At 44.9% G+C, this 21,444-nt stretch overlaps 1 protein-coding gene and 1 long non-coding RNA gene across 4 annotated transcripts in view; one reads left to right on the top strand and one right to left on the bottom strand.

Moving 5' to 3' along the window:
- LOC116969812 (probable palmitoyltransferase ZDHHC11) overlaps positions 1–21,444 on the top strand; it is a 138,535-nt gene that overhangs the window by 112,342 nt on the left and 4,749 nt on the right. For all 3 annotated transcript variants that reach the window (XM_033016602.1, XM_033016595.1, XM_033016608.1), the window contains exons 8-10: positions 11,625–11,683; positions 17,330–17,438; positions 20,065–20,149. In XM_033016602.1, coding sequence (XP_032872493.1) covers positions 11,625–11,683; positions 17,330–17,438; positions 20,065–20,149 — 253 coding nt within the window. The remainder of the gene's footprint in view (positions 1–11,624; positions 11,684–17,329; positions 17,439–20,064; positions 20,150–21,444) is intronic.
- Positions 854–20,434, bottom strand: LOC116969835. Its single transcript, XR_004410932.1, has 3 exons — positions 20,373–20,434; positions 9,278–9,283; positions 854–949 (listed from the first exon to the last, which is right to left on the bottom strand). It is a non-coding gene; the product is annotated as an uncharacterized LOC116969835 (long non-coding RNA).

The following is a 21,444-nucleotide window of genomic DNA, read 5'->3' as shown; positions in this document are numbered from 1 at the left end:
ATTTGATCTTTGTTGATTGCATGTAGAGCAACGGTGATGTTGATTAAATGAGGTTCAGGTGCTTTTTGTGAGACTGGGGTTGGGATCTCCCCATAGTCAGTTAACTTGGCTTAAAGAGTGGATGTTTAAGAGAGTCCTGAGTGTTTGGTTGTCATATGTCCCGAAGTGGAACAATGAAATTCTCACTTGCAGCAGCACAACGGGTCGGAAACACGGTACTCGATATATAATAAAATAAACAAGCACGAAGAAAATAAGTTAAGGGCCTGTTCCACTTGGGCGTCATTTGCGAATTTGAGAATCCTTGTGCGCCGCGCGCTACCACGCGTCATTGCCTATGCCACAATGCGCATGTAATGCACGCCATGCACGCGTTACAATGCGCGCGTCGTGCATCATGACGCCTAAATGATGTTGCGTAAATGACGCGCAAATGACGCCCAAGTGGGACAGGCCCTTTAGGCAAAATAATTCGACCCGATGGAACATCCCCTGCTTGCAGTCTTCCTGCATTACAAGATATGCCTGGGATATTTCCGTAGATGCTTTTGCTCATAGAGTCGTACAGCGGCCCAACTTAGTTTAGTTTATTATATTGTCACGTATACTGAGGTACAGTAAACAGCTTTTTGGTTGCATGCTATCCAACATGCTGATGCCTACCAACATGTCTACACTAGACTCACCTGCCTTTGTTTGGCCCAAATCCATCTAAATAGCCTGTCCCACTTTCACAACCTAATTCACGACCTTTTTTACTCGTGGACATTTTTCACATGCCAGAAAAAATGACCCAACCTACTTGATGCCACGAGTACCTACGACTAGCATCACGGCCTGCTACGACCTACCTACGACCGCCTACGACCTACCTACGACCTTGTGACGACCATGCTGCGAGTATGAGTCAAGGGCAAACTCGGCAGAGGTCGGGAAAGTGGTTCAGGCCCTTTAACCTACCCTCTCCTATCCATGCACCTGTGCAAATGTTTTTTTAAACTTCAACTTCCTCCTCAGGCAGTTTATTCCATAGACCTACCACCTTTTGTGTAAAAAAAAGAAACAAAAATGGCCCATAGCGTTGCAATTATATCTTCCACCCCTTACCTTAAACCTATGCCCTCATGTTCTTGATTCCTTCATTGGTATTGCCTTGTTGGAAATGCAGCAGAAATCCAGATTGTGTTCAGTAACATTGGGAGGGGGGTAAACAACCAATAGGATTTTGTTGGGGTGCTCCTTCAGTTTATATAGACTGCGATTGAAGTACTGAGGAAACCATGAGATAATTCTAATCCAACATCTTCAGAACATTGGAATTCAGTTCAGTTTTATGTCAAGTGTACAGTAGTATAGTGAAACACTTTTGTAGCCTGCTATCCAGTCAGCAGAAAGACAACCCATGAATACAATTAAGCCATTCAGAGTGTATATGCAGTTTGCATATTGGGCCAATAGATCTGTGGATGACGCAGTCAACCTGGGCCTGCACTTCATCCTCCAGCACCTAGACAACCAGGGGACCTATGCGAGGATTTTGTTTGTTGATTATAGGTCTGCATTCAACACCATTGTGCCAGAGCTACTACACTACAAACTCTCCCAGTTGACTGTGCCTGAACCCCTCTGTCAGTGGATCACCAGCTTCCTGACAGACAGGAAGCAGCATGTGAGGCTGGGAAAGCACATCTCGGACCCGCAGACCCTCAGCATAGGAGCACCGCAAGACTGCGTCCTCTCCCCTCTCCTCTACTCTCTCTACACCAACAACTGCACCTCCACAGGCACTTCTGTCAAGCTTTTCAAGTTTGCGGACGACACAACCCTGATTGGACTGATCCAGGATGGGGAGGAATCCGCCTACAGACAGGAATTGTCACAGCTGGTGTCCTGGTGCCATCGCAGCAACCTGGAGCTCAATGCTCTTAAGACAGTGGAATTGATTGTAGACTTTAGGAGAGTTCCCCCTCCCCTCACCCCACTCACCATCAACAACACCACAGTCACATTGGTGGAGTCTTTTATGTTCCTGGGAACCATCATCTCCAAGGACCTTAAGTGGGGGACTACCATCGACTCCATAGTCAAAAAGGCACAACAGAGGATGTACTTCCTGTGGCAGCTGAGGAAGCACAATCTGCCACAGGCAATGATGGTCCAATTCTACACGGCCATCGTAGAGTCTGTTCTCACCTTCTCCATCATGGTCTGGTTTGGCTCAGCCACCAATTTCGACATCCGGAGGCTGCATCGAATCGTCCGATAAGCAGAGAAGGTTGTTGGCTGCAATCTTCCCTCCATTGATGAACTGAACACTGCAAGGCCCAGGAAGCGAGCGGGTAAGATCATCTCTGACCCCTCTCACCCTGGCCACAAACTCTTTGAATCACTTCCGTCTAGAAGGCGACTCCGGACTGTCAAAGCTGCCACAGCCAGATATAAAAAGTGCTTTTTTTCCACGAGAAGTAGCTCTACTCAATAACCAAAAATTTGTAGCTTCCTTTTGCTCTGGTATTTTATTTAATTCACTTGTTTAATCGATAATGTTTTATTATTAATGTTTAATGTTTTATGTGTCATTCCTAACTGTCACTGTATGTCATGTTGTCACTTGCGGGTGGAGCACCAAAGCAAAATCCTTGTATGTGGATACTTGGCCAATAAACTTATTCATAAACTTATTCATTCATTCATTCATTCATTCATTCATTCATAGATACACGATAAGGATATAACGTTTAGTGCAAGGTAAAGCCAGCAAAGTCTGATCAAGGATATTCCGAAGGTCACCAAAGAGGTATATAGTAGTTCAGCACTGCTCTCTGGTTGTGGTGGGATGATTCAGTTGCCTGATAACAGCTGGGAAGAGACTGTTCCTGAATCTGGAGATGTGCGTTTTCACACTTTTATACCTTTTGACTGATTGGAGAGGGGAGAAGAGGGAGTGGCTTTGGTGCGATACATCCTTGATTATGCTGCTAGCCATGTCGAGGCAGCGTGAGGTATAAATGGCGTCAATAGAAGGGAGGTTGGTTTGTGTGATGGTCTGGGCTATGTCCACAATTCGCTGCAATTTCTTGCGGTCTTGGATGGAGTTGTTCCCAAAAGATGCTGTGATCCATCCTGATAAAATGCTTTCTATGGTGCATCGGTAGATGTTGGTGAGAGTTGTAGGGGACATGCAGAACTTCCTAAGCCTTCGAAGGAAGTAGAGGTGTTGGTGTGCCTTCTTGGTTGTTGCGTCAATATGGGTGGGTCCATGAGAAGTTGTTGGTAATATTAACTCCTAGGAATCTACTTAGGCACCGTCAATGCAAACTGGGGTATGTGTACCACTTTGCATCCTGAAGTCACTATCTCCTTTGTCTTGCTGTCATTGAAAGAAAGGTTGTTGCCTCGACACCAGGTTCTCAATCTCCTTCCTACACTCTGTCTCATCATTATTTGATATCCGGCCCACAGTGGTGGTGTTGTCTGCAAATTTGAAAATTGAAGTGGATTTGCACATGGCTGCACAGTCGTGGGTGTCTAAGGAGTAAAGTAGGGGGTGTAGGGGGCTGAGAACGCATCCTTGCAGAGCACCGGTGTTATGCAGGGGCCGAGGAACGGTTTTGAAAGAGTGGTGGCTCAGCGATCACTGATCACCGGCCATGGGGGTACCCGGTGAGGGAGCGGAACGACCGAGTTGGGGTGGGGGGGGTGGCGCAATTATAATATTTTGTTGTTGCTCGACCTCTCCCTGGGGGATAATACAGGCCATCTCCCTCTCCCTCTCCCTCTCCCTCTCCCTCTCCCTCTCCCTCTCCCTCTCCCTCTCCCTCTCCCTCTCCCTCTCCCTCTCCCTCTCCCTCTCCCTCTCCCTCTCCCTCTCCCTCTCCCTCTCCCTCTCCCTCTCCCTCTCCCTCTCCCTCTCCCTCTCCCTCTCCCTCTCCCTCTCCCTCTCCCTCTCCCTCTCCCTCTCCCTCTCCCTCTCCCTCTCCCTCTCCCTCTCCCTCTCCCTCTCCTGTCCCTGTCCCTGTCCCTGTCCCTGTCCCTGTCCCTGTCCCTGTCCCTGTCCCTGTCCCTCCCCCTCCCCCTCCCCCTCCCCCTCCCCCTCCCCCTCCCCCTCCCCCTCCCCCTCTCCCTCTCCCTCTCCCTCTCCCTCTCCCTCTCCCTCTCCCTCTCCCTCTCCCCCTCCCCCTCCCTCTCCATCCCTCTCCATCCCTGTCCCTCTCCCTCTCCCAATTCCCCCACCTCTCGGGGGCTATTCTCTCTCCCTCTCGGGCCGACTCTCTCCCTCCCTTCCGCTCGGCGGCTAATCACAGCGCTTCGTTCATAGAAACATAGAAAATAGGTGCAGGAGTAGGCCATTCGGCCCTTCGAGCCTGCACCGCCATTCAATATGATCATGACTGATCATCCAACTCAGTAGCCTGTACCTGCCTTCTCTCCATACCCCCTGATCCCTTTAGCCACAAGGGCCACATCCAACTCCCTCTTAAATATAGCCAATGAACTGGCCTCAACTACCTTCTGTGGCAGAGAATTCCAGAGATTCACCACTCTCTGTCCTAAAAGATTTCCCCTTTATCCTTAAACTGTGACCCCTTGTTCTGGACTTCCCCAACATTGGGAACAATCTTCCTGCATCTAGCCTGTCCAACACCTTAAGAATTTTGTACGTTTCTATAAGATCCCCCCTCAATCTTCTAAATTCTAGCGAGTACAAGCCGAGTCTATCCAGTCTTTCTTCATATGAATGTCCTGACATCCCAGGAATCAGTCTGGTGAACCTTCTCTGTACTCCCTCTATGGCACGAATGTCCTTCCTCAGATTTGGATACCAAAACTGTACGCAATACTCCAGGTGTGGTCTCACCAAGACCCTGTACAACTGCAGTAGAACCTCCCTGCTCCTGTACTCAAATCCTTTTGCTATGAATGCTAACGTTGCCCCATATCTCGACTGTGAACCGCGTGGAGGGGAGGGAGGGTTTTGGGGGGGGGGGCAGTCGGTTTCTGCCACGGCTGGTCGTGGTTTTGCCGCGCTCACTGTGCGCTTGTTCTGAGATTCTGGATGTCGGAGGTCCTCAGAAGAAGAGAAAAATACACCTGAGGGCCGGATAATTTCAGGTTAAGAACTTGCATGTCTCGCCAAAGAAATGGAGGGGATGCAGCCCCCCCCCCCCCCCCCCCCCCCCGGTTCCGCAGCCAATGTTGTGGATTATCGTAGACGAGGATTTGTCCCCTATCCTCACTGATTGGGGTCTGTTGGTCAGGAAGTCGAGGATCCTGTTGCTGAGAAGAGTGCTGACACCAAGTAATAGAACAGAAGATACGTGACCAAAGTTCCGCCTCCATTGTGGAGATTTTGCAGAATATACCTTCTCTCTAAGGTTTAAAATGCGATGGTTTGTAAGTTTAGATTTCGCCGGAAGAGTTGAAGTCTAGATCTGGATAATTGATTTTTAAAATTCTCATCCAGCTTTTATATTCTCATCAGCTCCATCCTCCTCATTCTCTGTACCTTCTTCCGATCCCACCACCCATCATCTTTCTTCCTTGCCCTTGTCGGCCAACACGCCCCATTTACATTTGTACCATCTCCCTGTGTTTGGCCGACATCCTTCAGCACACAGCTAATCCCTTGTGTGCAACCACTACTGACCCTGGTTTCAAATGTCTGCACTTTCACCCCTAATTCTTTCCTGGAACTTTTTTGCCTCGCTTCCATGAAGATAACCTATTTTGCATAATTTTCTATTATCTGCCCTAATATTTTGTAGTGAGAGTTGGTATCATAGAAACATAGAAAATAGGTGCAGGAGGAGGCCATTCGGCCCTTCGAGCCAGCACTGCCATTCATTGTGATCATGGCTGATCGTCCCCTATCAATAACCCGTGCCTGCCTTCTCCCCATATCCCTTGACTCCACTAACCCCTAGAGCTCTATCTAACTCTCTCTTAAATCCATCCAGTGACCTGGCCTCCACTGCCCTCTGTGGCAGGGAATTCCATAGATTCACGACTCTCTGGGTGAAAACGTTTTTTCTCACCTCAGTCTTAAATGACCTCCCCTTTATTCTAAGACTGTGGCCCCTGGTTCTGGACTCACCCAACATTGGGAACATTTTTCTGCATCTAGCTTGTCCAGTCCTTTTATAATTTTATATGTTTCTATATGGAACATGGAAACATGGAAGTGTAAGCAATAAAAATAAGGATAAGATCAATCAATCCCTCGTACCTCCTCTTCCGTTTGATAAGATCACAGCTGATCTATTCCCTCAGCTCCATGTTACTACACTAACTGATATCCCTTGAATCATACTGGCATTGCAATTAATGCTGCTGCCTCTCGGCTCCAGGGATCCCAGTTTGTTTCAAGTCTTTGTGGACTTTGCAAATTCTCTCACAGGACTGCTGTGGGTTTCCGGTGGGGGCTCCAGTTTCCTCCCACAACCTAGGTCGATTATTTGGCCACTGGAGGTTAATGCCAAAAAGAATCAAAGAGATGTGAAGGGGACGTGAGGGAGAATCGGTTGCAGCGTTTCAGGCAATAAGTTGACAACGAGTGGGATTTAAGATATAAAACTTAAGAGTATCGAAGAATGCAGAAACAAGGAACTGCAGATGCTGGTTTACAAACAAAAACCCACACAAAGTGCTAAAGTAACTCATCGGGCCAGGCCAAGATGTCACCTTTCCATTTTCTCCAGAGATGTGTCTCTCTTCGGTGTGAACCAGCATCTGCAGTTTCTTCCTACATAGGTTCTCTTGTAACCCTGGCCAACATTTATTCCAGCTATCAAAGGCCATGAAGAGACAATCATTTATTTGTTGCTTTTCAACAGTGACGGCTTTAGAGGAACCTAATTGACTGTAAAATGTCTTTGAACAGCCTGACATCATAACTGCCCGTTTGCCAAAGTGTACGGCTAAAGCATTTTAGTATCTGCTACATGGCCTTCAGATTTACATTCTGGAACATTAATGTGTATTAGCATCGTGCACTGGTATTTTGTACCAGGCTGAAGTTCCCAAGGTTTCCGCCTGGTTGGTGAGAAAGATTGAGGCTTAGAACGGCAACTGTTGGAAACAATCAGTCCAGGAACTGCAAACGGGCGGCACACTTTCGCAGCGGTGGAGGTTCTGCCTCACCGCGCCAGAGACCCAGGTTCAATCCTGACCATGGGCCTTGTCTGTGTGGAGTTTGCACATTCTCCCTGTGACCACGTGGGTTTTCTCCGGGTGATCTGGTGTCCTTCCACATACAGGTGTCAGAGGTTATTGGGGGGGGGGGGGGGGAGGCAGGAGAATGAGGTTAGGTAGGAGAGATAGATCAGCCATGATTGAATGGTGGAGTAGACTTGATGGGCCGAATGGCCTAATTCTACTCCTATTCCTTATGATCTTATACTGCCCGACCCGCAAAGTAACTCCATCATAATGTGTCTATACCTGGAGAACATGGATAGGTGGCGTTTTGAGTTGGGCCCCTTTTACAGATTGAATACAAAACATGTCAGGATTGTGAAGAAGACAGTGATAGATTGCAGTGGAATCTGCATAGACTGGGTACAAGGAAGGCAGATAAATTTAATGCAGAGAAGTGTGAGATTCTGCCCTTTTGCAGGAAGAACATTGAATAACGGACACTGTTTTATAATAGGAACTGCAAAAAGCAGAGGGACCTGTGGGTATGAGAGGACACATATTTGAAAGTGGCAGAGCAGGTTGAGAATGCAGTAACAACAGCATGTGCAATGTTGTGCTTTTTCATAAGACCCATGGGGTACAAAGGCGGGGACATGTTGAACAGTAATACAATACTTTTTTTAATTTTTTTTATTTATTAGAAGCAAATGTTCAAGAGTAGAACAAACGGCATATAAAATTATACAGATTATGACTTTTTAGCTTAGAATTAGAAAAGAAAAGAGAAAGAAGAAGAAAGAGAAAAAGTGAGATGTGCAAAGATAGGACCCGTAGACTACCAAAGCAGTGTAGCCAAAGAGTGGGTAAAAGTAAGAGAGAAGAGAGGAATAGAAAAAATCAAACTTGTCTTAATGGACAAACAAGAACTTTTTATCAGAATATGGTCTCCATTTACTGACTATTTGAAGGGGCAGACTGGCTCGGCACGGGAACCTGACTGAAACTCAAATTAAGGATTAGATGAAACGTTATACTTTATAATTTACAAACTTATCTCCAATGTTGTATTTTTAGTAAATTATTCCTTTCTTCTTTATCATGCTATTTCCTCTTTTTTTTTTCTTTCTTATTTTCTATCTATATATTAAAAAAAATACCAGAAGCAGAGAATATCAATCGATAATATTAGTAATGTAGGAATGATATACATGAAATGTTTTTAATATGATATGTACCTGCCTCTAATAAAAACATTATTATTTAAAAATATTATATTTTAAAGAAAAAAAAAGAACAAAATAAAAAAGAAAGATAAAAGTGGTGATATACCTACCTGCCTCTCGTCCCTCCCCACCCACCTCACCCAACCCATGGTTGGATTTAAATCCAAAGTTGTGTTGTGCCATACTATCCTTGTAAAAAATCGGTAAAGGGTGTCCATGTCTTGGAAAAATGATCTGGTTTTTCTGCCAAGACAAGTCTAATATTTTCAATATGTAGTGTGTGGACATGTTTGTAATCCACATCTTAACAGTAGGGACTGATGTATGTTTCCAAAATTTAAGTATTCGTTTCTTCGCCGTTATCAGGCCATAATTAAGGAAACGTCCTTGAAATAGTGATAGCTCAGAACAGGCTTCTGAAGTACCTAATACAATACTTTGCCAACCTCAACTGGAGCACAGTGTTCCATTTAGTTCACCTAATTACAGGAAAGAAACCAAGGCATTAGGGATGGTTCAGAAAAGGTTGAGAGGGACTATCCCAAGGATGACACTCAACAGCCACAGGGATTGTTTCGAGATGCTGGGGCTTATATTTAGTGAGGAAGGAGATATGATGGAAGTATATGGAATGTTCAAGAGTCTTGATTCAGTGGACAACCATTCTCTTTGGTGAAGAGATGGGGGACTTGAGATCACAGGCGTAAAACGAAAGAAAGGGAATTAAGAGCTCTATAAGTGCGGCTCGAAGTGCACAGCCTGCAGAATTGATGGCAGGTTCTAGTGTGGCCTTCAAGAAGGAGTTAGATAAATATATGTTGAAATACAATGTTCAAGACGACAGAAAATGGGCTGATGGATGGATTTAGAGTGGTGCTCCTGTTGAGAGCCAGCACAGACGTGATGGACCAAAAGACCTTTGCCTATGTTGTAATCATTCTATGATTTTATTACACTTTCATGAAGCAGAAGTTTCTAACAAGTAGAGTGATGAACTGCTGATTCATGAATCCAGAATCTTAGAGTCATAGGCATTGATCGTTGTAACAAGCCTATCGGCCCAATTTGCTCACACTGACCAACATGTCACATCCACACTTGTCCCACCTGCCTGTGTTTGGCCCGTATCCCTCTAAACCTATTCTATTCTAAATTGCCTAAATATTTCTTAAACGTTGCGATAGCACCTGCCTCAACTCATTTCAAACACCAACCACCCTTCATGTCAAAAAGAAGTTACCCCTCAGGTTCCTATTAAATCTTCTCCCCCTCACCTTAAATCTATGTCCTCTGGTTCTCGATTCCCCTACTCTGGGCAAGAGCCTCTGCGCATTTACCCGATCCATCCCTCTCACTATTGTGTACATCTCTATACGATCACCCTTCATCCTCCTGTGCTCCAAGGAATAGTCCGAGCCTGCTCAACCTCTACCTCTAGCTCAGGCCCTCGAGTGCTGGCAATATCCTTGTAAATCTTCTCTGTACACTCTCCAGCTTGACCACATCTTTCCTATAACATGGTACCCAAACCTGAACCCAATACACTAAATGTGGCCTCACCAATGTCTTGCATAACTGCAACGTGACCTCCCTACTTCTATACTCAATACTCTGACTAATGAAAGCCTTTTTTGATCTGACCTTGAAACCTTGATCAATCTTGCAGGAGAAAAAAATACTGAGCAATTTGCCTCTCCAGACTGCATGGCCATGCAATGAAATCATCGTTGATTCAATGGTGGCCTTGATTCCAGTTTTCCATTCTTATTGACACCCGTTCTATTCATTTATCGGTATATCCACCTTGAATACATTCCATATATTCAATGGCTCAGCGGCTTCAAACCCACTAAAGCTGACCCACAGGTGAAACGCTGTTGTCGTATTTCAGCAGCTATGTTGTTCCTGGTGACAAGAAGATCCTGTGCTGGGTATTATTGAATCTTTGCAACATTTCATTTGGTCAAATACCCATGTAATATAATTCATAGTAAACAGCCCAAGGTACTTCAGTTGCAGGTGCCAAGGCAACAAAGGAGACATGGAAAGTTAGAAAAGACATGGATATAGATAATTGAGTTATCGGGTATTTTTAGAAGGCATGAAGACACAGTGAGGCAGGGACCCGTGTTCAAGATGAATCTGTGGAGTTGCTGCCTCAGTATCAGAAACCTGAATTAGACTCTGACTTTGGGTGCTGTCAGTCTGGAGTTTGCATGTTTTCCCGGTGTCCGGTTTTCTCCACATCCCAAAGACTTGCGGGTTTGTAGGTCAATTAGCCTCTGTAAAATTGCCCCTAATTTGTAAGATGACATGGTCCCATTCATATGGTCTTACGGTCCCATTCATATGGTCTTACAGTCCCATTCATCACTCATTACTCTACGTGTTACAAACTTCTGCTTCTTAAAATTTGTAAAAATGAAAGAGAAAGTGGGATTATATGGAACTAGCATTAAGGCTTCATTTGGAATATTGTGAGCATTTTGGGCACCATATCTGAGGAAGGATGTGCTGGCTCAGGAGAAGGTCCAGAGGAGGTTTACAACAATGATCCCAGGAATGAGTAGGTTAACCTATGATGAGCGTTTGTCAGAACTGGACCTGTACTTGCTGTGAGTTTAGAAGAATGAGGGGGGGGGCCTCATTGAGAAAAAACAGAATAATGAAAGGCTTGGATAAAGTGGTTGTGGAGAGGGTGTTTCCACCAGTGGGAGAGTCTGGGACTAGAGGTCATAGCCTCAGAATTAAAGGACGTACGTTTTGGAAGTAGATGAGGAGAAATTTCTTTAGTCACAGGGTGGTGAATCTGTGGAAGTCTTTGCCACAGAAGGCTGTGGAGGCCAAGTCAGTGGTTATTTTTAAGGCAGAGATAGATAGATTCTTGATTAGTAGGGGTTATGGGGAGAAGGCAGGAGAATGGGGTTAGGAGGGAGAGATAGATCAGCCATGATTGCATGGCAGAGTGGACTTGATGGGCCGAATGGCCTAATTCTACTCCTATTCCTTATGAGAAGTCGTGTGAACGGGTGATCGAAGGTTGGCATGAGCGCGGTGGGCTGAAGGGCCTTTTCCCGTGTTCTATCTCTAAACTAGATAGGGAGGAAGGAAGTCATCTGGATTCAAATTATGATGAGGAGGCTGGAATTGTAGACTATTTTTCATCCATTCCTGTCTGGCTATCGTGGACTCGGTAGCCATAATTGGGAATTCGTTCTCTCTGCAAAGGCTATTTATTTCTTATTGCTTTTATTGTCATTCCAGGGTCTACCTGAGGCCAAGTCTCAACCAGAAATAGAGGTCACCACATCCTCCAGATTGAGGTAAGGTACTCAAATATGTGAAAAACATATTCTGTTATTTTTGGAAGGATTAAGCAAAATGTTGTCCAGTCAGGAGTTAAAAGGTAAAAATCTGTACCTGGTGCTTGCTCTACTTGCACCAAATACTTTGGAGTTGAAGGTATCTCATAGTTGTCTGGCATGTGAGATTGTGCTACCTATCATGTAGATGATACACTGTACATCATTCATTCATCATCGTTGAAAACATTAACGACACTGTGGTGCTGGTTTCCAACGGGAATGGTGACGGACGCACCACACATCTCTGTCCTCCAGTTCCTGCGGACTTCCGCCACTGGAAGTATAGGATTTAGGTGTGTGTGCTTTATCATCATTCCTTACAATGCTATGTACGACAGTGATCGCAACTTCTACTGAAGTGTGGATGGCCATTGGCTCGCTAGAAGCTCATCCGCCCTTTGACGGGTCTTGTTTTTGGTCCTGCTGGGGGTCCACAGCCCCCTCCTCACCTGGCAAACCAGGTGGGGGAGACGGTTTAGTCGCCGACTATCCGACCACGGAGCAGGTAGCACGGGATTACATGGTACCCGTGGCGGGGGGGAACTCCCCCAACCTGATCTGAATCTGAACCTGTATATCATGGAACATGCATTTGAAGCTGTCAAATGTTTACTGATGAAATGATGCCCGCATTAAGTTTTCCAAAGTTTTATACTTGCATGTTCAAGCCAAGGATAGACAGAAACTTACAAAATTCTTAAGGGGTTGGACAGGCTAGATGCAGGAAGATTGTTCCCGATGTTGGGGAAGTCCAGAACAAGGGGTCACAGTTTAAGGATAAGGGGGAAGTCTTTTAGGACCGAGATGAGAAAAACATTTTTCACACAGAGAGTGGTGAATCTCTGGAATTCTCTGCCACAGAATGTAGTCGAGGCCAGTTCATTGTCTATATTTAAGAGAGAGTTAGATGTGGCCCTTGTGGCTAAAGGGATCATGGGCTGTGGAGAGAAGGCAAGTACAGGATACTGAGTTGGATGATCAGCCATGATCATATTGATTGGCGGTGCAGGCTCGAAGGGCTGAATGGCCTACTCCTGCACCTATTTTCTAAGTTTCTATGTTTTAAACGTGCAGTAAAATATCTACACATTGTCACCCAAATTTTGTCTTGTGAGTTCCTTATTCCTATCTTCATAATTCAACCCGTGATTAGTTTATAAAAACTCAATGATTTTCTGTGACCTGTCAATATCCAGTTTTTATTTCTGTTTATACAGATGTATTAAAAGAGTAATGCTGAGCTATCAGTCTCTGGTTTATGACAGTATTACTGTATACCTGGCCTTTTGGAAGGGTGCGGGAGAGATAGGTCTGTTCTTCCATTCCTCTGAATCATTACTGCAACTTGGTACTTCTGTGGGAAAAAAAAAAAATTTGTTTTTTTTTGTTGTTTATTTTATTAGAAGTTAATACAATACAAAACAATACAGTGGCACCTAATTTTAGGTGCCAACTATGTCATACCGTAATCCATTCCATGTACAACCTCTGGTTTTATGTTATGAGAAGGAAGTAAGCAAGACAAGAAAAAGAAAACAATAGAAAGGGGAAAGAGTGGAAAAATAGATGGTAGAGAGTAGAAAAATGTGAAGTGTGGATATAAAAAATAAAAATAAAAAAAATAAAAGAAAAAAGAAAAGGTGGAAAGTAGAAATAGAAGAGAAGGCCCCTTAAAAGAGATTTTTTCAAATCTGTATTCGGAGATGTAGATCTATCCGCGGCATGAACTGAAATCAGCAATCCTTATGGTACCGCTGCATCACATGATTCCAAAAAGTCGATGAAAGGAGACCAACTCCTTAAGAATTGGTCATATTTATCTATTAGTCGGAGTCTCATTTCTTCAAGGCGTGCTATGTCCATCATATTCCTAATCCACATTTTAACAGTTGGTATGGTTGTATTTTTCCAAAATTTAAGTATCAATTTCTTTCCAATTATTAACCCATAATTAAAAAAAACATTTTGGTCTTTATTTAAATTGGTATCTTCTCCTATTATTCCAAATATAATCCATTCCATTTTGGGTTCTATTCTTGACTTGAAGAGCTTTGTAAATATATCAAATATATCACTCCAAAATTTATTCAACTTTGTACATCCTACAAATGAATGTGTTATATTAGCGTTTTGAAACAAACATTTATCGCATCTGGGAGAGACGTTTGGATAAAATTTATTCAACCTCGTTTTTGAATAATATAGTCTATGTAATAATTTGAATTGAACTTCTGTGGGAAATAAGCTACCAAAGTGGGAATCATGGACTGGAGTTTTTTTGCAAAACGTTGTTGCAAATGCCGACCATTTACTTCAGAGAATTTGGAAGTGAACAAGTATGACAGTGGATACTAGCCACAAAAAGCTGGAGTAATGCAGCAGCTCAAACAGCATCTTTGGAGGAAAGGAATAGGTGACATTTCAAGTCGAGACCCTTTTGCAGATGCAAAACGTCCACTATTCTGACCCGCTGAGTTACTCCAGCTTTTTGTGTCTATCTTCGGTTTCAACCAGTTCCTTCCAACACAGTGGATACAGCATCTTTACTTCTGATATCAATCTTTGCTTTTGATTTCCTCAAAAGTCATTGTGAAAGTTAATTGTCTTGTACATTAGTGCCCCCTAATGTAAGATAGCAGGAAGGGATGTTGACTCTAGAGGTAGTGAGAGCAAGTCCAGAAAATCCTTCTTTTTTAAACCAATAAGCAGATTATTTTAACTCCAATTTGGGTTTTCATTGAAAAACCCAGCATGTGTTATCTCATGAAGGAGAACATGGACATAAGCAACACTTAAGTTTCCTTGTGTAAGAGAGGTGCCAGAATAACTTTGTCTTCCATCACAGTCTTCATCTTGGGTGGAAAGGTGTAAGGGGGAGAAATAACCCTCTGTAGATTTTTAACTTTATTTTTCAGTTCAGTTTAGTTTAGTTTATTGCCATGTATACTGAGGTAATAATAATAATAATAAATTTTATTTATGGGCGCCTTTCAAGAGTCTCAAGGACACCTTACAAAAATTTTGCAGGTAGAGGAAAAACATGTAAGGGGAATGAAATAAATAGTAGAGACATGACTAGTACACAAAGTAAAGACAGAATTCAATACAAAACACAATATGAGGCAATTAATGCACAGATGAAAAGGGAGGGGGACGTGGGGCTAAGGATAGGCAGAGGTGAAGAGATGGGTCTTGAGACGGGACTGGAAGATGGTGAGGGACACGGCATTGCGGATCAGTTGGGGGAGGGAGTTCCAGAGCCTGGGAGCTGCCCTGGAGAAGGCTCTGTCCCCAAAACTGCGGAGGTTGGACTTGTGGATGGAGAGGAGACCGGCTGATGTGGATCTGAGGGACCGTGAGGGTTGGTAGGGAGAGAGGAGGTCAGTGAGATATGGGGGGGCCAGATGGTGGAGGGCTTTGTAGGTGAGGATCAGGATTTTGTAGTTGATCCGGTGGGAGAAGGGAAGCCAGTGAAGTTGTTTGAGGACTGGAGTGATGTGATGCCAGGATTTGGTGTGGGTGATGAGTCGGGCGGCTGCGTTCTGGATCAGTTGGAGTCGGTTGATGTAGGTGGAGCTGATGCTAAGGAGAAGTGAGTTGCAGTAGTCCAGTCGGGAGGAGATGAAGGCATGGATGAGTCTTTCAGTAGCGGGAGGTGTGAGAGAGGGTCTGAGTTTGGCAATGTTGCGGAGATGAAAGAAGGAGGTTTTAATGACATGGCGGATGTGAGGCTCAAGGGAGAGGGTGGAATCAAAGATCACGCCAAGGTTGCGGGCCTGGGGAGATGGGGAGACAGTGGTGCCGTCGATGGTGAGAGTGGGGTTATTGATTTTGCTGAGTGTGGCTTTGGAGCCTATGAGGAGGAATTCTGTCTTATCGCTGTTGAGTTTGAGGAAATTATGTTGCATCCAGGTTTTTATAACTGACAAACAGGAGTTGATATGGGAGAGGGGGGGGGGGGGGGGGGGGGGTTGTGGGGGGATTTGGTGCCAAGGTAGATCTGGGTGTCATCAGCGTAACAGTGGAAGTCCAGGTTGAAGTGCCGGAGTATCTGACCAAGGGGGAGGATGTAGATGATGAAGAGGAGGGGGCCGAGTACAGAGCCTTGGGGAACGCCTTGAGTGACTGTGGCTGTAGCAGAGGTGTGGTTGTGGAGAGAGATGAAGTGGGATCTGTTGGAAAGGTAGGAACGGATCCAGCAGAGTGCAGAGCCTTCAATGCCGAGGTCTTTGAGTCTGGTGAGCAGGATGTTATGGTTCACTGTATCGAAGGCTGCGCTCAGGTCGAGGAGGATGAGGATGTTGAGGGAACCAGTGTCAGCAGAGGTGAGGAGGTCGTTGAGGACTTTGAGGAGAGCAGTTTCTGTGCTATGGAGGGGGCGAAAGCCAGATTGGAGGGGTTCAAGTAGGTTATACGCAAGGAGGTGGGAATGAAGTTGCGACGCAACGATACGCTCCAGGGTTTTTGAAAGAAAGGGGAGGTTTGAGATTGGGCGGTAGTTAATGAGAGAGGAGGGATCAAGACCAGGTTTCTTTAAGATTGGTGTAACAGCAGCAGTTTTGAAAGCGGAGGGGACAATTCCTTGGGACAATGAGGAGTTGAAGAGATTAGTGAGGTAGGGGCAGAGAACGGGGAGGCAGGACTTCAGCAGGGGAGTGGGGAGAGGGTTGAGGGAGCAGGTAGTGGGTTTGGAAGAGCTGATGAGTTTGGAGTTTTCAATAGGGGTGACCAGGTCAAACTGGGAGAGGAAGCAGTGTGGAGGAGGGGTAAGGAGGTCAGTGGAGATGTTGAAAGGAGGGGCCTTGGTAGGTGGTGGAGTAGATGCTGGGGAGTCGGGTACAGGGGATAAAGATTGATAGATGGTGCTGATTTTATCAGCAAAAAAGTGGAGGAATGAGTTGCAGAGATCTGGAGTAGAGGTAGGGAGAGTGTTGGCTCGAGGCTTGAGGAGGTTGCCCACTGTGGAGAAGAGGGTTCTGTGGTTTAGGCAGGGATCGGTGAATATGGAGGAGAGGTAGGCAGATTTTGCAGCAATGAGGGCATCTTTGTAGTCAGTGAGGTGGAGTTTGTAAGCTTCAAGGTGGACTGAGGTACAGTGAAAAGCTTTTGTTGCATGTCACACAATCAGCGGAAAGACATGATAACAATCGAACCATTTACAGTTTATAGATACATGATAAGAGAATAAGGTTTAGTGCAAGATAAAGTCCGATCAAAGATAGTCCCAGGGTCACCAATGAGTTAGATAGTAGTTCAGGACTGCTCTCGACTTGTGGTAGGATGGTTATATTGCCAGATAACTTGAAAATATGGAACCGTCTATGTGAAACCAGCAGGGAATCTAATGTCTACTGTGTTGCCTCTTCTACAGCTGTGTGTTTTTCTTTATACATTAATTCTACTTGTGCACTGGATACCAATGAGTGTTTTTAACGAGTAGAGAATTCCACAAATAAATCCATTGGGTGTAATGACTAGATTAAAATTCATTGGTTATTGGGAAAAGTCAACGTATGAAGAAACTTTGGATATGATTTTAAAAAATGGAATGAACTCCTGTGGTTTTGTGCAGTTTTGTGATAATGTCCTTTCTCATTCCTCCAGTGGTTTAAAATACCAAGATCAAGTTCCGGTTGGCAGCAGATTGCCCAATGGAATCTGTCTCGAGGCGTCCAGTGTTTCCACAACTATAAGCTCTTCTCATAGTGGTCAGGTAAGGTTTAGATTCAATGGTACTTTATTGTCACATGTACCTACATACAGTGAGATGCTTTGTTTTGCACATGAGCTGGTAAAAATCACTCAGCAGACCGCATCACAAGAGTCGCCACGATTCCAGCGCTGACAATGTTACAAGGCTCAGTGATCGGGCCCGCTATTTGCAAATGTTATGATGGTGTTTGTGCTGTGGGTCGATATGCAGTCATAGGTATCAAGGGAGTAGAGGAGGGGGCTCAGCACACAGCCTTGTGGAGCTCCTGTGCTGGTGTCAGAGTGGGGGAGTGGTGGGGTCCCATCCTCACTGACTGCGGCCGGTCCGTAAGGAGATCCTTAACCCAGAGGCAGATGTTGTGTTTGAAGCCTAGGTCGGACAGCTTGGAGACCAGTCTACTGGGTACGTTGGTGTTGAATGCAGAGCTGTAATCCACAAATAGCTGCCGTGCGTATGCTCCCCGTTCTAGGTGGATGGGCAAGCTAGATGCAGGAAGATTGTTCCCGATGTTGGGGAAGTCCAGAACAAGGGGTCACAGTTTAAGGATAAGGGGGAAATCTTTTTGGACCGAGATGCGAAAAATATTTTTCACACAGAGAGTGGTGAATCTCTGGTATTCTCTGCCACAGAAGGTAGTTGAGGCAAGTTAATTGGCTATATTTAAGAGGGAGTTAGATGTGGCCCTTGTGGCTAAAGGTATCAGGGGGTATGGAGAGAAGGCAGGTACAGGATACTGAGTTGGATGATCAGCCATGATCATATTCAATGGCGGTGCAGGCTCGAAGGGCCGAATGGCCTACTCCTGCACCTATTTTCTATGTTTCTATGTTTTTATTTAACCTTTATTTAACCAGGAGAAGTCTCATTGAGATTAAAAATCTCTTTTACAAGAGAGTCATGGCCAAGACAGGCAGCAGCACAGTTCCACAGTTACAGACAATAATTTAAAAAAAACAACAGAGAACATATAAATAGAGTCACAGTCAGAACATCATCAAACAAAACATGTACAGACAGAAGAGCCCGCTTCAACATCATTAAGAAGGGATTTAAATCTGTTTATAGAAACCAGCTCCTTAAGTTTCAGTTCATTCTGCAGCTGGTTCCATGCGAAGGGAGCAGCATAACTAAATGCCCTTTTCCCCAGTTCAGTACGGACTTTAGGTACAGTTAGTAAGAACAAGTCCTCAGAGCGGAGCTGATAAGTTCCTGTGCTTTTTCGAATTACATACTTCTGCAGGTATGAAGGAAGAACACCGAGGATAGTCTTATAAATAAGGATATGCCAATGATGGAGCCTGCGGGTGGACAGGGCAAACCATCCAACTTGAGCATACAAAGTGCAGTGGTGCGTGAGGGTTTTAAAATTAGTAACAAATCTCAGTGCTCCGTGGTAGACCGTGTCCAAAGACTGTAGGCATTTTGAAGATGCATTCATATATAAAACATCACCATAGTCCAACACAGACATAAATGTAAGAAGTTTATTGAACAGTTTTATCTTCAGCTGCAACCTGATGGACAAGATTTCACGGAAGAAGGTCTCCACAGAAGGCTCTTCAGAATGAGAGGTTATGTCAAAGTACCATCTGCGATCAAAAATGGACAGGAAAGATCTGGCAGAAAATAAATGAAAATGCAGATGCTGGAATATGAAACAAAATAGAAATTCTGGGTGAAGGAACATATATATCGCTGGAGGAACTCAGCGGGTCAGGCAGCATCTGTGTTGGGAAGTTTACACCGAAGATAGACACCGAAGAAGAGAGTGGGGAAACTGTGGAGTTCTCTGCCACAGAAGATAGTTGAGGCCAGTTCATTGGCTATATTTAAGAGGGAGTTAGATGTGGCTCTTATGGCTAAAGGGATCAGGGGGTATGGAGAGAAGGCAGGGATGGGATACTGAGTTGGATGATCAGCCATGATCATATTGAATGGCGGTGCAGGCTCGAAGGGCCGAATGGCCTACTCCTGCACCTATTTTCTATGTTTCTAAAATGCTGGAGTAACTCAGCAGGACAGGCAGCATCTCTGGGTAGAGGGAATGGTTGACATTTCGGGTCAAGACCTTTCTTCAGACTGACGGAAACGAGAAATATAGAAGGGTAAGCTGTGAAAATGAGAGATCAAAGGGGGCGAAGTTCAAAGAAAAATGTAGTATAGATCATTGTTAGTCTGGGGAAGGTGATAACGCAGCATTCTAAGAAACATTTTGATTGTCCTCCTCAAAATATATCTATCATTTTGAACAACTATTGACTCACCATAACATATTGCATAGAAAATCACAAATTTAAATCCAATTGAGTGAAAAAGTGTTCTTCATTCCAACTTGGCAGCATTGTCCTGGCCAATATGTAACTCTCACCTTGCCTAAAAACCCCCCAAATTTAGCCATTATCATGGTTGTTTACAGCAGTATGTATAAATTAGTGGCTCCATACAACATTTTAAAATGACTTAGTTAAAAAACATTTGGGACACCTGGATGAGATGAAAGGCACTAGATTTATGCAAGTCTTTCTTGGAGCAAGAGTTGTCAAGCATTCTCTCAACTATTAGATCTATATAGAACAGATGTTTACAATCCATTCCATTCAATCATTTCTCGTGCGTCTGTTTCCAGTCATTGAATACGAAGATCAAAAATGGTTCGAAAGGGGCTTTTCACCTCGACGAGACCAAGTTCGCTTCAGAGAGGACATCCGCTGGTAAGAAATACATTTTTTAGAAAGTCTGTCACTGCAAGACTTATACTGCGATGCTATTTTCTTTAAACAGTCCCAAAAATATTCCATTGTCGAGTGGTTATAATCATACTGTGTAGGACAGAACTACAGATGCTGGTTTACTCCGAAGATAGGCATAAGGGTCTCGACCCAAAACGTCAACCATTCATTTGCTCCAGAGATGCCGTTTGATCTGCTGAGTTACTCCAGCATTTTGTGTCTATAATCATATTGTGAAGTGTTCTTTCTATTTCTGCACATTTTTACCCACCAATTATTTATCTAGTTCTCCTTTGAAGGTTGTGAGTAAATCTCATTCCAAAGGTTCAAAGGTTCTAAAGTTATTAGTCACAAACACCAATTGGTGTAGTGAGATGCGGTTTGCCATTGCAGCACATATAAAAGAATACAACATAACAATAATAAAGACATTTAAACATAAAAACATCCCCCCACAATGGTTCCCATTATGAGGGAAAGCACAATGTCCAGTCCCCATCCCCATGTCCACCCATAGTTGGGCCTATTGAGGCCTCCGCAGTCACCTTTGCAGAGGCCCGATGTTTCAGGCCCTTCTCGCCGGGTGATGGTGCTCCGGCGTCGGGAGAACCATCACAGCGGCTTGGGACACCTGGAACGGCCGCTTCCGAAGCCGACAGGCTGCGCTGGATGGAGCTCCACCACTGGTGATCTCGGCGAGAGATCCCAGGCTCCCGATGTTAAAGTTCAGCGCCACCGCCCGCTCCACAGACCCACAGCTCCGCGATGTTTTTATCGGCGGTCCCAGCATTCCGGAGTTCCAAGCGCAGCGACCCGGGCAAGGCATCGCTCCGCTCCGCGATAGCGCTCCAGCGCTGTGCCGCCGCCGAAGCCGAGGTTCTGGCCGGTCCCCTCAGGAAATGCCGCAATAGGCCCACTGGTAGGCTGCGAGGAAGGGTCGAAGGTGCTGCTCGGAGCAAAGCCGCCTCTCCGACCAGGTAGGGACCCTGAAAAGCAGTTTCCCCCCCCACTACCCACATAAAAAAGACTCGAGCTCCAAAAAACAAAACACTCAACTCACTAAACATAAAAAAAAGAGGTGAAAAACGGACAGTTGCAGGCTGGGCAGACATACCCATACAGGACGGCACTCCCTATTTCCCCAACTTTATAGAAACATAGAAACATAGAAATTAGGTGCAGGAGTAGGCCATTCGGCCCTTCGAGCCTGCACCGCCATTCAATATGATCATGGCTGATCATCCAACTCAGTATCCCATACCTGGCTTCTCTCCATA

The sequence above is a fragment of the Amblyraja radiata genome, chromosome 2 (assembly GCF_010909765.2).
Source record: "Amblyraja radiata isolate CabotCenter1 chromosome 2, sAmbRad1.1.pri, whole genome shotgun sequence".
NCBI lineage: Eukaryota > Metazoa > Chordata > Chondrichthyes > Rajiformes > Rajidae > Amblyraja > Amblyraja radiata.
The sequence above is the reverse complement of the archived record's forward strand: the minus strand, read 5'-3'. Positions and strand labels throughout refer to the sequence as shown.